General features: G+C 32.6%; 1 protein-coding gene across 1 annotated transcript; it reads right to left on the reverse strand.

Moving 5' to 3' along the window:
• Positions 1–2,991: 2,991 nt before the first annotated feature.
• On the reverse strand, positions 2,992–16,533 carry LOC124079001 (vomeronasal type-2 receptor 26-like). Its single transcript, XM_046424149.1, has 6 exons — positions 16,322–16,533; positions 15,553–15,850; positions 12,115–12,924; positions 9,823–10,047; positions 9,055–9,178; positions 2,992–3,485 (listed from the first exon to the last, which is right to left on the reverse strand). Exons 1-6 carry the CDS (start codon positions 16,531–16,533, stop codon positions 2,992–2,994), a joined length of 2,163 nt encoding a protein of 720 aa, XP_046280105.1.
• Positions 16,534–16,884: the final 351 nt, after the last annotated feature.

Genomic DNA, 16,884 nt, shown 5'->3' on the forward strand with positions numbered 1-16,884 from the left:
GATAGTTTTTTGAAGAACTGTTGGGTGATGGGTTCACCATGAATTGATTTGTATTAACAATGAATTGACAGAGTAGGCCCTATTACAACACACTTCAACAATTAAACATTTGTTGAAAACATATTTGATAAATATTCACTTAATTACATGGATTACCTTCAGTTTGAAGGTCAAATTGCTTCCATTTTTTTTTTCTAAATGTGTCTGAAGTGTTTTTTTCCCCTATGAATTTATTCATTTTACTGCCTGCCTCTCCAATGGGACCATGTAGAAGGATTTGCTCTTTAAAAAAAGTGTCATTTCATGGACACACTTGTGCTGATCTTCCAATCAGTTTTTTTTTTTTTAAACTAAGCTTCTCTCCCTATATGAGGTAAGTTCTCATGAGTAAATAAATAATACAGCTCTGGACACTTGCAACCACAATTTCTACAACACACTCGTTTTATTAGTCTAATAAAAGTTGAACATTCTCCAGTTTATTCATATCAAAGCATAATACTGTAACAGTGTGGTTCCTTCACCTTCTGAATATAGCCCTCATTGCTCTAAAGCTTATTTTTATTGTTGTTGTTCTTGTTTTTCTCTCTTCTCCCCTCTACCTCTCCCTAACAAGATTAGAGAGACAGTGATACCTTTTCTTCCCCTAGTTAATTACCTTTGAACACACCTATTACAGGAAGGAGATGTCTGCTGAGGCTCTGGGAAGTGAATATCTCCCAAAATAACAAGTTAATCCTAGCACATATGGAATGTAACTCTTGAAGAATTCATTTACAACCTCCTGTCCATCCTGATCAAAAGAGTCACAATCTTTGGGACATGAGTCCCCTGTGTTTCTCCTTTGCTAGCAAAGCAATATGTGTGCTTTTTACTTTTTCTCAAAACTGTCCTCCTTATTAAATTGGCATTGATTGGCATTGGAGACAGGGACCGAGCTTTTGATTACAACACAACATAACATATATTCCCTTTTTAACTAATTTTATGGCCAAGTGGAAGCAACTAAGCCCAATGTAATTAAAGTCCAAAATAGATCCTAATTTTAATTAAAAATCTGTTTATTAGAGGAAGATGAAAGACCATAAATGACAATTGAGATAGGCCAAAATATTTTCAATTTATTGTCCCTTAGTCTTAGAGTTGTTCATTTTTAAATGTTATATGCAAAGAAATCCTCTCAATCTACAGAACTTTGAAAGATATATACCTCCTATTTCAAAAATCCACTTACCTGATATGGCAACTTCTGAACATGTGTTATTTCCAGAGATTGTATTATTTAGTTCATTACTGTCATCTTCAGCAGTGCCCCTTCCCTCTATAGCTTACTGCACTGCAACCTGAGCTCCAGAAACCAAGTCTGAAGAGATTTCTATGTTCCCCTTCCCATAATGATCAGATAAGTATTTGTAGAAAGCATTTCTTTGCCAGAAAACAAACGAACAAACAACAACAACAACAACAAAACCCTGAAACACTACATGTACCAGGAAAAATTATTCTACAATTCTATACCTCCTTTTAATTTTAGCCATTATATTAAATCTCATCTCTTGAACTGCTTCTATGTCCTAATATCTTAACAGCTAAAAAAAAATCTAATAAGTTTTAAATAGTATTGTTGTAGGGACAGACGCGGTAAGGAACTGAATATCAGGAAACAGTTTTATTTGGCTGCAGCCAGGTTCAGAGGGCAGAGCTTTTGCTGTAATCAATCAATCCCCTGAACCCCGAGTTCAAGGAGTTTCAGAGTTTTATACCCAGCATGTAAGGGGAGGGGCTCAGAAGTTCACAGTGTGAATAAGTTCACATAAAAGCAGCTTTCTCTTTTACTGTTTTGGGCAGGTTAACCCTTCAAGGACAATACCTGAGAAGGGGAGAGCTTCTTCTCCCCTTTCTTTCCTCCCCCTGACAGCTGTTATTATGGAGCCGAATTGGTAACTTATCTTAAAAATGTAGACATCTCTGTGAAGCCCAGCTCAAGGCCAGAGGCCTTGTTTGCAAATTTCTACAAATTACTATACTGGATATGTTTTGAAAAACTAGTAAGGGGGTGTCCAGCAACTGGAGTGCTGGTATCTTCCCAGCCAGTGGCCAAGTAAAACAGGGCGACATGAAAATAAGAAGTTTATCTACTTGAACTCTTTTGCAGAGACTCTTTTTCTGATAGTCCTAAAATCAGCCATGGTGAAGACTTCTGGAGAAGCCCAGTTAAGGCTTTTCTGTGGAGAAAGGGAGTGCCACTTCAATATCAGGTATTGATAAAGGAAGAGGTGAAAGAGAAAAAGTCTGAAAGTTGTTCTGACTAAATAGAAATAATATGCTTCCCTTAAAGAATAGTTCTCCTCATCAGTACTTCAAGTCTCTCTCCTGATGTGTTAAGGGTCTTCAGTGATAAAGCACCATCTTTTCCTTCAAATGTTCTTTCAGTTGGGGGCCTAGCCTAAATGTTGACCCATAATAGTTCACCTAAGCATATGGAAGAGTACAAACACTATTTAGATAGTCCTAAACTCAAATCCCATACTGTTTTTTTTATTAGAAGAATAATGAAACATATCACTAGCTTTCTAGTACCAGAAATTACAACTACTTAGAAATTAATTTTTATATAAAAAGGTGACAGCTTAAGTAAGACACACACACAAAAAGCATATTGTTGAGCACTGTTCTGTTTTCACATGAATGATTTTATTGAATTCTGACATGAATCATTTGTTAAATCTGATATTGCTGTTTAAAGATGAGAAAAACCAACTTAAAAATGTTTAGGAGACATGCTGAACATCATAGTCAGCCATCAGGGGTTTGGAATTTAAACATTTGTCTATCTGAAAAAAGAGATTTTTTCATTGAAACTTGGTGACTACAATGATGAAAAGGACATGTGATTAAATAGCGATCATCAAGTTGTAATGAAATGAATTCACTTCATGCACACTTTAGAATCTTTATTTCTATACTATAGTTCACTTTATATCAATCATGTCATCTGAAAATTAATTTCTTTGTCTCATTGAAGGAACTTGTTCCTATGGCATTGGAGAATCGGGTCACCATCCACATTTGAAATTTGCTCCGTGGGGTGACAGTTTTGAAGGCCACAACCACAATGAAGGTCTTTGCCAAAATAGCAGAAACAGCTACAGAAAAAACAACTCCAAAGAATGTTTGTCTCAGGATACAGGTGACTGGGCTGGGCCGACCAATAAACACCAAGGAGCAAAAGAAGCAGAGCATTAAGGCAACAAGGAGGAGGTAACTGAGGTTTCTGTTATTTGCTCTGACGATGGGTGTGTCTCGATATTGGATAAATAGTCCTAAAATCAAAGCAGTGAGGACAGAGAGACCAAGGGCCATGGAGACCAAAACAGTTCCTAGAGGGTCTTCATAGGACAAAAACATCATGATTTTGGGGAGACACTCATTCTTCTGCCTGTTTGGATATTCGTCCTCAGGACACTTGATACATTGGTCCATATCTGCAAGGGATGCAGATGGATTTGTTATGTTTCTTCAGTCATTTTACAAAAAAAAATGTATAAAATAAATACTCTTGAACAGAACTCTACTAGAACATTAACTTTGGAGGAGAGAACCTTATTAGTACATGCACAGATAGATTCACTGGAATAATGCATAATGTTGAAAAATATATGAATGAATAAATACCTTTCATCATGGGAGAGAAATTTATTACATATTTGGGTCCATGAAATTACCTGAACAATGAGAAAGAGTACAAAAATTTGGAAAAATGTTCCTGTTGGAAAAGTACACATTATATGAAAAATATATGTTTTGTATGTGAGGGTAAGAGAGAACAATTGAGATTTTAATATTTATTATCTATATTTTAAGAATTTTGATTTTTTGTTATAATTTAATTTTCATAACCAGTTTACAAGGTATATATTATTATTTGACTACTTACTAAAGAACAATGCTGAATAGATGAAATATTAAGCGTGATTTTGTGATGATAAAATATATTTATTTTGTTTAGCTTCTCAAAAAATTCACTGAAATTTTGACTAGAATTCAATTAAAATGGAAAAGTTTGACACTTAGTTTTCCATGTGGATTTATTTGGAAATGTTTTATCATTCAAGTTTTCTTTTATTTCAGGGAAAAAGTTAGTAATTATCTGTATACAATTTCTTTAAATGAAAAAAAAATATGTAGGGGCATATGCCTTGAAGAAATTTTGAAACAAATGTAGTGAATATTCTATCCATTAAGGTTTTATTTCATTCACTTTGGAGGATAATTGGATATAACCCTTTTGAATTAGAAAAAAAAACTACATGTTAATTTTGGCTTTATATGCCACAAAAATTTACTGAAAATAGTGAAAAGCTTATTGAATTGTTTTATGATGTTGAGTTTCTTCCAAAAGAGTGGTAACAAATTTGTGGCTTTTAGGAACACGTTTTTTTTTTTTTTGTGATCATTATCAAAACATACTATTATTAGCTATCAGTTCCACTCATTCTTTTCTCACTTGCTTTCTTATATATTCCTTTAACATTAGAATCTAGCCATTGTAGTTTTTGAGAAGAAAAAACAAATAAATAGAAACAGATTCCCTTAGAGAAGTAAAGGTCAGAGGGATCTTTACATGGAAAGTATAATTTTCTTATCTAGTGACTTAAATGGGAAAGAACTTTGAGTTTCCATATTTTTACCCCAAAATATCTAAATTCAGATCTATATCTATACCTATATCTATCTCCAAACCAAAACATTTTTATAAATCTTGGCTTAGTGAAATTGCAGAGCTGAACTTCCACTCTTATATTCACTTTTGTAGCAATGAATTCTCCCATTCATTCATTTCCAATGCTGCTTCTATAAAAATAAACACAACTTTTCAATCTTTCTTTTAACACTACTCTCAATATCATTACCACAGAGTCAGTCTGAACGTGTTTGAATAGCTACTATGTACCCATCATTTAAGACAGCTACTATATGTAGGAAATGATGGTAAGTAATTGTTAATAAATAAGTAAATGTTTGATGTGGTTTTAATTGAATCCCCTAAGAGATATGTCGAAACCCTAAAACCTGATACCTATGAAGGTGACCTTCTTGGAAATAGAGTCAATGGAAATGTATTCAAGTTAAAATGAAATGTCTGTAGTGGGCCCAAATCAGTATATCTGCTATTCTTTTTAATTTATGACTTTTTTATTAAAAAAGAAATTACCCTGTGAAGACAGACACACAAGAAGGACACTATGTGAAGAAAGAGGTAGAGAGTGGAGTGATGCAACTCTAAGAGCCCCCCCCCCCCCCCAAGAATGGGTGGCCACCAGCAGGAGCTAGAAAGAAGTAAGAAAGGGATTTCCACCACAGGTTCCACAGGAAACAGCCCTGCTGAAACCTCAATTTGTTCTTCTTGCATCTATAACTCTGAGTAAATCAATTTATGTTGCTGAAACAAGTCTCAATAGAAAATTTTTAAAATGATAGTTTTGAAAATGTTTCAAATGAGACACTTATCCAATTTTCTAAGGCCATTTTCATTTTTAGAAATAAAAAAAACATATTAAGTAAGATTCACATTTAAGATTTAATGCTGCAACAAGTTTAGAAATAAAAGTAAAGAACATTGTATAATAAAAAAATTCAGTCAATATAACATCACTTTTGCTCCAAGTATGCAACAAAAATTGGCAAAAATTACCATAAAAATAAATAAAATATTAAAACAAAAAGGAGACATACATCCAGCATAAACACAAATGTTAATGTTTCTAGAAAAAAAAATACAAAAAGAAATATGGAGAAAAGACATGGAATCACTGTAGGGTCAATTGTATGCCTGGTATTGTCCAGGCAAGTAACCATTGTAATGTGACTAAGTCTGAGGGAGTTGTTTTTTTATTTTTCTTTTTTAGTTGTAGATGGACACAATATCTTTATTTTTATTTGTTTATTTTATGTGGTTCTTGGGATTGAACCTCATGTGTGTGAGGCAAGTGCTCTACCACTGAGCAATGAACCCAGCCCCCAAAGGGAGTTTTTATATGACATGGGGAAAGAAGAATATGCATAAAGTCTGAGCTTACTATGGACCTGAGGTTGGGAGTTAAAAAACACAATGTTAAGATAACAATTGGGATTAGTTAGCATTGGTTCTTGGGATAAGTTAGCATTGGCTCTGTCCACGTACATGAAATAGCCAAAGCAATTCTAAACTAAAAAATCAATATTGGAGGCATCAGAATATTATACTCAATTATACTATAAAGCTATAGAGGCAAAAACTGCATGGTACTGGCATAAAAACAGGCATATAAACCAATGGCACAGAACAGAAAAAAGATAAACCCACAGATACACTCATCTGATCCTTGACAAAGGGGACAAAGAGATAAATCGGAAGAAACAATGTGCATCAATTGGTTCTAGGAAAACTGGCTATTTATATGTAGAAGAATGAAACTAGACCCTTAACTCTCAACCATGCATAAAAGTCAACTCAGAATGGATCAAAGATCTAAGACAATGACCAACTCCTAAAGGAAAACATAGGGTCAACACTGTATCATAAAGGCACAAACAATAATTTCTCAATAGGACCCTAAAACTCAGGAAATAAGGCCAAGGGTTAATAGACAGGATGACATCAAATTAAAAAGCCTCTGCACAGCAAATAAAACAATTAAGAATGTGAAGAAAGAACCTATAAAGTGGGAGAAAATCTTGCTAGCTGCTCTTCTGATAGAATATTACTATCCAGAATATATAAAGAACCACCAAAAACAAACAAACAAAAACCACCAAAACCCCCTCTAATAACCAAATTAATAAATGGGCAGTTAACTAAACATATATTTCTAAAATAAGTGAATAAAAATGATACAAATGGCTGAAAATGTGCACCTTAATTAGCAATTAGGGAAACAACAATGAGATTTCATCTCACTCCAGTCAGAATGGTACCCATCGAGAATACAAACAATAGTAAATACTGGAGAAGTTGTGAAGAAAAAGAAACACTTTTAGACTGTAGGTGGGATTAAAAATTAGTACAACCACTCTGGAAATTAGAGTGGAGGTTTTTCAAAAGGCTGTGAATGGAACGAGCATATGATCGATCTATACCATCCCTCAGTATTTAAATAAAGAATTTAAGTTTTCACACTCTAGTAATAAACGCATTCACATGTTTATAGCAGCACAATTCAAAATAGCCAATCTATGTAGCCAGCATAGGTGTCTGTCAATAGATAAGTGGATAAAGAAAATGTGGCATATACAATGGAGTTTATCCAGGCAAAAAGAAGTATGAAATTATGTCATTTTCAGGAAAATGATTAACTCGAGAACATTAGTTAACTAAAATCAGCCAAATTCAGAAAGTTAAGGGTCATCTGTTGTCTCTCACATGTAAAAACTAGAGAGAAAACAGGAAAGAAAGACATAGGGTCTCATGAAAATTAAAGGAAGATCAGTTGGGTAGAGAAAAAGGAACTGGATGAGAGAAGAGACAAGGGAAAGGGGAAATACTGGAGAATGATATTGTCTAAATTATACTGTTATATTGTGTGAAAGTACAAATATGTAACAAAAATCCCATCATTGTGTACAACAGCAATGCACCAATAAAAATATGATGGAAATATCCTCAATATAATCTTGGTACAGAAATTCCCATTTTTACCTCTATAAGACCTGGTTCTATATAATGGGTTAGGGAGTCCAAGCAATGACAACTGCAATCTCCTAACCTACTTATGCACATATGTATTTTCTACCAATGTATTGAACATATTATTCTATTAACTTTGCCTTCTATTGTTTCTGTTGAGAATTTGAATGTAAGCTGGTTAATGGCTTAAATGTGAGGTGTCCCCCCAAAATGTTTTTCTCAGATAATGCAGGAATGTTCAGAGGTCACATAATTCAATTATGATATTAATAATTTAAATGGAATACTGGGTGGTAACTGTAGACAAGTAGGATGTGGCTGGAGGAGGGAGGTTACTGAGGGCATGTCATTAGGGATTACATCTTGTCCCCCTAACTTCACTCTGTCATTTGCTTTCTGACTGCCAAGAGTTGAGCAACTTTCCTTCACTACACCCTTCCTTCATTATGTTCTACTTTAACTTGAGCTTGGAACAATGGAAATAGTCAATCATGGGCCAAATCTCTGAAACCATGAAACACGATAACATTTTCATCTTGTAAATGGTTCTTATCAGGTATTTTGTTCATAGTGATGATAATCTGAATAATGTAAACTATAACCAATTGTTTTTTTATGCTATATATTTTATCTCTGGGTGCTTTTAAAACCTTTTAAATTTTTCTTTTGGATATTTTGTATTTAAGAATAATTTATGTTGATATTTTTAAAAACTTTTCTACATTTCTAATATTCTGGTTAATATATTAAAATATAGATGAAGTTGAATACATTTTAATATTTCATCAATTTTTGAAAATATTCTGGTGTTATCCCTTTAAATCTGTCTTTTCTTCATCATCTATATTTAGTCTTCCTGGAATCCATACCATCTTACTCTACTCTGCTAAATTTGCCTGTAAAACTGCATTTTGGGTAATTGATTCAGTTGCACTTTCCCTGCACCAAATCCCATTTCTTTCCTGTCACATATACTGATAACTCATCCACGGACTTTTTAATCTACACATTTTTTCATTTTTTTTCATACTGTTATATTGTGTGAAATTTGATATTTTTTGGTTATTTTAAAGTTTTAATAGAAAGCTATTTTATATTTTGTATATAATTATTTCACATTAATTCCTGAACATTCTAAGAGTCTAATTGAAGGATAGTTTTTCTAGAGAGAATAGGCATCTGTTTCTGGTGATAGCCAGGGGGTGCTATTAACCTGAACCAACTTAGCCAATTTCCACTCAGAAATTGGAGGGAAAAAATTTTGAAAGGGTAAGTTATTTTCTCTCAGTATTTAGGTTTATGAGTATGAAATTCTTATATTATTTATTCTTGACCCACGTTTCATTGTATGCCATTTCACATTTAGAATAATTTTCAGAAATGCCTACTTGTTTCATTGGCAATCTCCCCATCTGGACAGGGAATACAGTCAAAACAACAAAATGGTTTTCCTTCAAGAGCTGTTTTCCTGAATCCAGGTGGACAACTTTGACTGCAAACAGCTGAGGGAGTCTGTGTCAGAGATATGGGAAGAAGGAAAGTCAGTTGATTAGTAATATTTGGTAAGATCGTATAGTACAAGACTGTAGAACTTCTGTGTAACACAACTTAACCAAGAACTACTGAACTTTTGGAAAATATTTAACAACTGTAATGTTCACCTTACTGTGCCTCATCAGTCTTTTCAGTATAATATAGCTACAATGCTTAGAGACTTAAAAAAGTTTTAATGGGAACTAAAATATGGATATAATAGTTAAATCAAGTGAGAAATTATTAAATGCAGTTGAGGAGAGTATTTTTATGACCAAACAATTATTTTATGTCTCATCTGAGTCCCTCATTTTCGTTACCGATGTCATAAATCTTCTAGAATGTATGTAATGTAGAAAAATTGCTATATTGATATATTCTTACTATGTAGGAGCAGATCTATTTGAGCATGACAAGGACAGAAAATATGGTCTATTTCATTTAAAATAAATAGCTTCCACAGTGATTTTGAGGTCAGAAAGTCCACATACTTTGTGTTCCAGCAAAGCAGAAAATAAGGAGAATCTCTACCTAGTGGAATTAGGAATTTAGTGATTACCTAAATCCTACTAGAGCATTTTGTTCTGATAAATATCACCATGGTCCCACCTTAGGATGCTTACCTCATTGAAGTGTTCACCCCATGTTATCAGCTTATCATTTAAGGAAAGGTGCTGAACACTGTTTGATTCAAAAACAAACTCTCCAACTTTTACATGGGCCTTAGTTCCATTCAGCAATGACTGATAATTGAAGATGTCAAGCTTGGTTGTTGAAATATTTTCATTCACAATTTTCTTCTTAACAAAACTTCTTTCAAGTTGGCATTTTTGCAGAAATTCATGGAGCTGAAAGTGAAAAGTGATTTTCAGAGGATGAATATCTAAAGCATAAAATAAGAATAAACCTAATTATTTCTACTGCCCCCTTTCTCTTTGGCTATTTATTCCAATAGATTTCTTTTTTAAAGTTTAAAAAAATTGTTCTAATTAGTTATGCATAACTATAGAGTGCATATTGACAAATCATACATAAATATAGTGTAACTTCTCATTCTTCTGATTGAACATGATGTAGAACTTCATCAGTAGTGTAGTAGTATATGCACATAAGGTAATAATGTTTGATTCATTCCACCATCTTTTCACCTTCATACCTCCCTTTCCCTCCACGACCTTCTATCTAATCCAAAGTGCCTAGAATTCTTTCATTAGTTGTTCTATCAAAAGTTACATAGGGATTAATATTCATCAGTTGTGCATCTTTAAACTTTACATATATTAACATACAGTTTTTTTATAAAACTTGTGTTAGTTACTAATATTATCTCTATTTTACAAATTAGGATGCTGAATTTTTTTGTCACACATCTAATCAGTCATGAAACCAGGATTCTTTAAGCACTTGCTCCTAATTCTAAAAGAAAAACTGGAAATTGAGATGATGAATTTTAAGCTTCATAAATAATGGTTCCTCAAGTTACACACTGATATTCTTATACAAACATAAACCACTTAAAGTATAAGATATTAATGTCAATAAAATAGGATTTTTAATTCTTTAAGAATATAAGCCATAGTTTTCTGAATACATCCTTTGAACTTTATGTAACTTATTGCAAGTATCAGGGATATTTTCATAGAAACTTTTTGTTTTAAAATTATGTATTTTTGAAAGGAAAGCTGAACATTACTCTTTTTGTGTGTGTGTTATTTGTTTTTTTTTTATTGGTTGTTCAAAACATTACAAAGCTCTTCACATATCATATGTCATACATTAGATTCAAGTGGGTTATGAACTCCCATTTTTACCCCAAATACAGATTGCAGAATCACATCAGTTACACATCCACATTTTTACATAATGCCATATTAGTAACTGTTGTATTCTGCTACCTTTCCTATCCTCTACTATTCCCCCTCCCCTCCCCTCCCATCTTCTTTCTCTACCCCATCTACTGTAATTCATTTCTCTCCTTGTTTTTTTTTTCCCATTCCCCTCACAACCTCTTATATGTAATTTTGTATAACAATGAGGGTCTCCTTCCATTTCCATGCAATTTCCCTTTTCTCTCCCTTTCCCTCCACCTCGTGTCTCTGTTTAATGTTAATCTTTTCCTCCTGCTCTTCCTCCCTGCTCTGTTCTTAGTTGCTCTCATTATATCAAAGAAGACATTTGGCATTTGAAAATCAATAAGCTATTCTATACCAATTTAAATTTCTCAGGATGTTTCAACTAGAAAGTTTACAGAATGCCTTAAAATGACCTGTTTATTGCCAATTATTTTTAACTGATTTATTCTTTCACATTAATTTATGATATTTCATTTCATAGAGGATTTATATTAAAGTATACATTGAAATTTTATAAGAAAGGCTCTAAAATTAATATCCAGATTATTATCCACTTAAGTCAAAATTTATAGAAAGTAACTATTATAGAGTAGTAATTAGATGATGCAAAGAGAGCAATAGAGGTATAGATTATTTGGGAATAATACATAACACCAAGAGAATGTGTGTGTTACAAAAAATAAATGCAGTTGGAGAAAAAACTTTCACATTTGTAGTGCATCTGCTAAACAATATGAAAATTATGCATCTAATATACATTAAATGTATGAACTAGTCAAAAGAACAAAACTAAAATTATTTAATAAAAATAAAAAATGGGGGAATTGAAATTATTACAAATTTTGAAGACAAATATCGATAATGCACTTCTTGTCCCATCCAAAGATGCAAACCATTTGTACGGTTGGGATTAATTATCAGTATTTTAAAAATAAAGAAATATATACAAAATAAAGTATCTTTCCTCTAATGTAAAACAATGCAAAGTTCATGTATCAAGAAAAAGAAAAGGCAATCTATGGCCCCTCGCCCAAAGAAAACATTAGAATGGACTATTGCTACCTGCCATGGATGAGGAGCCACACTTGCACCACTGTCAAGTGATTCTTCTTCCAATCTGAGTGACAGTTCTTCATGAAGTGCCTTGGCAATGACATGCACAGCGCCATAGACATTGTAACTCTGGGGTGATGTATTCATATCCCAAACATGCAGACCTCGAGTTTCCAGGGTGCCATTTTGTTCACATTTACTCAATTCCCTGATTCCATGTTGATCCAAATATGGACATTCAAATAGTATAGACCACACATCCTGGATAAAGATGTCCTGGGGATATTTTGCAGGCTGAACATTTTTGAGAAAACCCTCAAAACCAGGAATCTCATCCATGTGTACTGAAAATGATAATCCTCCACCAAAATATGTATAACTTAGCTTTTGTCCAAATGGTGATATAGTTATATCCCAATAAGAAGTTGTGACCCAGACATTACCAAATATAATATTGCAAAAGATTTTATACACAAATCTCAGAAGAGAATATGTGTCTCCAAAAACTACAGTGACATTTGAAAATGTAAATCTTTCCACAAAAATTTGGTTATTAATAGTATCCGTGGCAGGAAACTCTGGAATTCTTTCTGCAAATGCAACACAGAGTCCACTGTTGATCATTTCTTGTGTCATGTCCCTAAGGAACATTTCTCCCCTGATGTCATCTGGAACCACAAGGCCAACCCAGATCCAACCAAAGTGCATCATTAGTTGAATAAATCCCTGATATAGAGCTGTAGGGTTCATGGGAAATTGGTAGAGAGACTGGAAATGGACTCTGTCCCTGAGGCTGTAGTCAAATGGACCATAGCTGATCTATACAGAGCACAAAGTTACAGTTTATACAAATTAATGATGTTTATTCACAAATGATTTAATTTATTTCATCTCTTTCAGGTACTATGAAATAGAATTTGTGATTAATTAAGTTCACTAAGAAATACCACTTAACTGTATGTCAATTATTACTAACACTACTTACATTATATGTACCTTTCCCTTTTTTTAAAAAAATATATATCTTTAAAAAGCACCAAAAGTTTTTATTAGTTTTACTAGATATTACTAGATATATCCACAAAGATATTTTTTCAACTTCAGAATTTCCCATGACCTTTCTTCACCTACACTTTTGAGCCACTGAAATAAAGAAATGCTATCATTCTAGATTTTTAAGTTGAAGTCATAAATAAATTATCAAATTTATTGAGAAAGAAAAGTACATTAAGCATTTTACAATTCATGAGAAAAAAAAATGTATGAAATTTTACAAGTCCCTACACCTCTCTCCTAGCCTTATTATACATAACCCATTATCCCAAAATGAAAAAAAGTCTAATTATTTTCCCCTCACTTCATAAAACATTGCTTTTCATCCATTTGTACTATTTATCTTTTCTCATGTGGCTACCTTTCTTCATAAAGTTCTTCAATTGAGTTGTGTAGACGGCTGTTCCTATGTGTCTCGAGTGTTGTCTTTAACCCGCTCTATGAAGTATGTTGACCATTCTCAAGCTTTGAAAAATGAAGTCACTGATTACCTAATCTGCTAAATCAAATGATAAATCATCAGAACTTAATTTACTTTATCTACCATTGATGTAGCACAATTGATCATACGCTTTTTCTTGAAACATGCTTCTAATTTAGTTACCAGGATTGCATTTCCATAATTAATTTCCAGGATATGACATTATCATTCTATTTTACTGAATCTTCCATATCTCCTCAAAGTCAATAAACAGAGGACTCAATGACTCAGACTCAGATCTTTTCCCTTTCTCCACAAATATACATTCTCTAAATAATCTCCTAAATTTACATGATCACCATAAAAATTTAACCCAAAACCTAGATCCAAGTATCCAACGGCTCAAGAGGCATCTACACTTGAGTGCTTAACAGACCCTTCACATTTATCAGTTCAAAATCATGATTGTTCAACACAGATGCTCATTAAATGCTTGTAACTATGTGAATGGATGCTTTAAATATTTCTGAGAAAAGAAGAGAAAAAGAAATAATAAAAGCATAAAGATAAGCATCTACTTTGAGGAAGAAAGCAGAAAGCATTAGTAAAGCAATTTTTAATAGATGTACAAAATAAGTAATTTTAATATATGAATAACATTATGCTATTTTTTGTTTTCTTTTTTAAATATTTTTTTAGTTGTCAATGGACCTTTATTTTATTCATTTATATGTGGTGCTGAGGATCAAACCCAGGGCCTCACACATGCTAGGCAAGTGCTGTACCACTGAGCCACAATCCCAGCCTCTTTTGTTGTCTTTTGAACTTGATTATGGATGTATGTGGCTAACAGAAATATATTTATGTTTAATATTTTCCTTCAATAAATTGCAGAACAACTTTTAAATTATTAATTATAAACATAAGTATTTAAATTTTGTGTGACCAAAAAAAAACCCCACTTAGTTTCTTAAATACATTTTGAAAGATTGCATTTGCTTATAAGGAAAGGGTAAAAAGAAAGATTTTAAAACCAATGAGAACAAAAAAATTCCCTTCCCACTATTACATAACCAAAGGTGAGTTTGTAAAGACACAAAAATGAAATATAATTAACTGATAAGCATAAGAAGTAAAAATAAAACAGAAAAAAACCCCACTAATACCTAAACTTCATTGACAAAGTTTTTAACAATTACTCTAGCAATATTAAAAGGGTAATAACTGAGATACTCATGCACTATAACTGGAAGATGTTTCTAAATAGCAATTTTTTAACCAATAGAAACATGAATTAATTTGACTGAAAGCAATGAGAAAAACATTTATAGAAAGTTATCACTGATGTATATGTACGTGTGTGTGTATATATATATATATATATATATATATATACATATATATATATACACACACATATATATGCACTTTGAAAAACAAGAATGTGAATTGAAATACATTTCATAATAGACGAGAATTGAAGACAACCTAAATGCCTGATCATAAATCAGCTAAATAACTTTTATAGAAAGAAATATTAGATTTCAATTTAAACTTAAATTGAAGGAAAGTGATGATAGGTTAAATATGTTCATAGCATTAGTACATCTTAAAACATTAAAGACAACATGTGAACTGAGTGCCACCTTCCCAATATATTTATGATGCTTTCTCATTCTATACAAAAATTAGTCTCCGTGCTAACAGCAACAATTACTAAAAAGATAGTTTCTTTGGCTGGGGAGATTATCTATTATTGTTAATTTATCTGCATGTTTTTCTACATTTTAAGGTTTTCAAATGCTAATTTTATTTTACACAGGCAATTTTTGTTGTAAATAAATATATTTTAGAGAATAAAAGATAATTAAAGTGTACATTTTTAAGAAGTCCTACACCTTTCCTAAGAATAATTTTGAGTTTTTGGCATATATTATTATGTTTAATATCAAAAGTCAGACTTTTTCATTTACCTGGGGTACATTGTAGAGACTGAGTACCTGAGAACTCTGAGCTGTTATTTGTGTTGAAACACCTCCAACAACAGCCACCAACTTGTTTCTCTTCTCAGATCTACAGTCATAATTAGGAATTGGAGGACTCTTTCCTGAAAGCAAAGACATGGAACTCTTCACTGCCTTCGTCTCAATAAAGTCAACATTGAAGAGATGGAATCCCAGAGACATATTGAACAATATATTCAGGTCCTTGTTGAGTTTCTCTATTGCAAAAACCATGGCCAGCAGGTGCTGATAATGCTTAGTTAGATCCCTAGTAGGCAAAGGTAGAAAGAGAGCTTACTGAATTTTTTTCTAGAAGAGATAAAAATCAAAGAATGCCCACATACAAAGAATACACATAATAATCAAAGAAATAAATGAGATATCATACTGAAAATGTTGAGAAATTTGATGCCTAAAAATATCAGATTGAGAGTACATAAAATTTAAAATTTGACTTTTTTGTTGTACAGGTTGTGACTGAGTGAGTACGGTGAATCCAGAAGAAAATGGCCAGCATTAAATTCAGTTATTCTACTTTGGAAAACAGGACAAATTTTGGGAAAAAAAATAGTTTACTAGATTACTTATGGCAATATGCAAAGCAAACCAATTCAAATGGATATAGGTTAATAAAAATTCTCAAAACCATGTCTTTTACCTTTATTCAAAGAAAAGTAAATCTCAACTATAGAGTGCTTTTTAGATCTTCTTAAGCACTTAAGAGAAGTCATACACTTACATATAAACATTTTCTTGTATATAGACATTATCTTTAAATCCAAATCTGGTGTTATCATCAGTCACTCTTAGGGAAAAGAGTCCACCAATAATGAAATCCCCATCTTGATAGTAGCCAGGAGAAGCAGGTACATTTAGTGAAAGAAGAGAATTTTCTTCCTGAGATACAAAGATGATCATGACCAGCAGAGGAAAATCAAGAGATAATTTCATATTAAAATCGATAAATATTAATATAGTTGATTAAACCTTAGAAATGTACTCTATTAAAAAAAAACTTGTCAAGAACTGATAATGGTAAGAGTACTTGAACAGACTGTGTTCAAAACAAATGTTTTCCTTCAATCAGTGTGGGGAAAGTTTATAAAGTATTTGCCTTGACCTGAGGCAAATGTAAACATCCCCTTGTTTTCTGGGAGTATGTTCAACTTGCACCTGCTCAGCCTCAATTCATGTCCCCTTTGGTAGAATTAGTGCAAGTCTCCAAGGGGTCATAAGTCTCTCAATTTCACACCTGGTTCCTGTCATTCAATTAAAAACAAATTTAAAACATAAAAAACAAAT

The sequence above is a fragment of the Marmota monax genome, unplaced genomic scaffold (genome assembly GCF_021218885.2).
Source record: "Marmota monax isolate L192 unplaced genomic scaffold, Marmota_monax_Labrador192_F-V1.1 WCK01_AAM20220418_F8-fsc00186, whole genome shotgun sequence".
Classification (NCBI taxonomy): domain Eukaryota; kingdom Metazoa; phylum Chordata; class Mammalia; order Rodentia; family Sciuridae; genus Marmota; species Marmota monax.

Coding starts and splice junctions, on each gene's coding strand:
- LOC124079001 (XM_046424149.1), bottom strand. CDS start 16,533: ATGAAATTATCTCTTGATTTTCCTCTGCTGGTCATGATCATCTTTGTA. Junction 12,925..15,552: donor GTCTCTACAATGTACCCCAG/GTAAATGAAAAA, acceptor TGCTCTGTATAG/ATCAGCTATGGTCCATTTGA. Junction 9,179..9,822: donor GGGGTGAACACTTCAATGAG/GTAAGCATCCTA, acceptor TCTCTGACACAG/ACTCCCTCAGCTGTTTGCAG.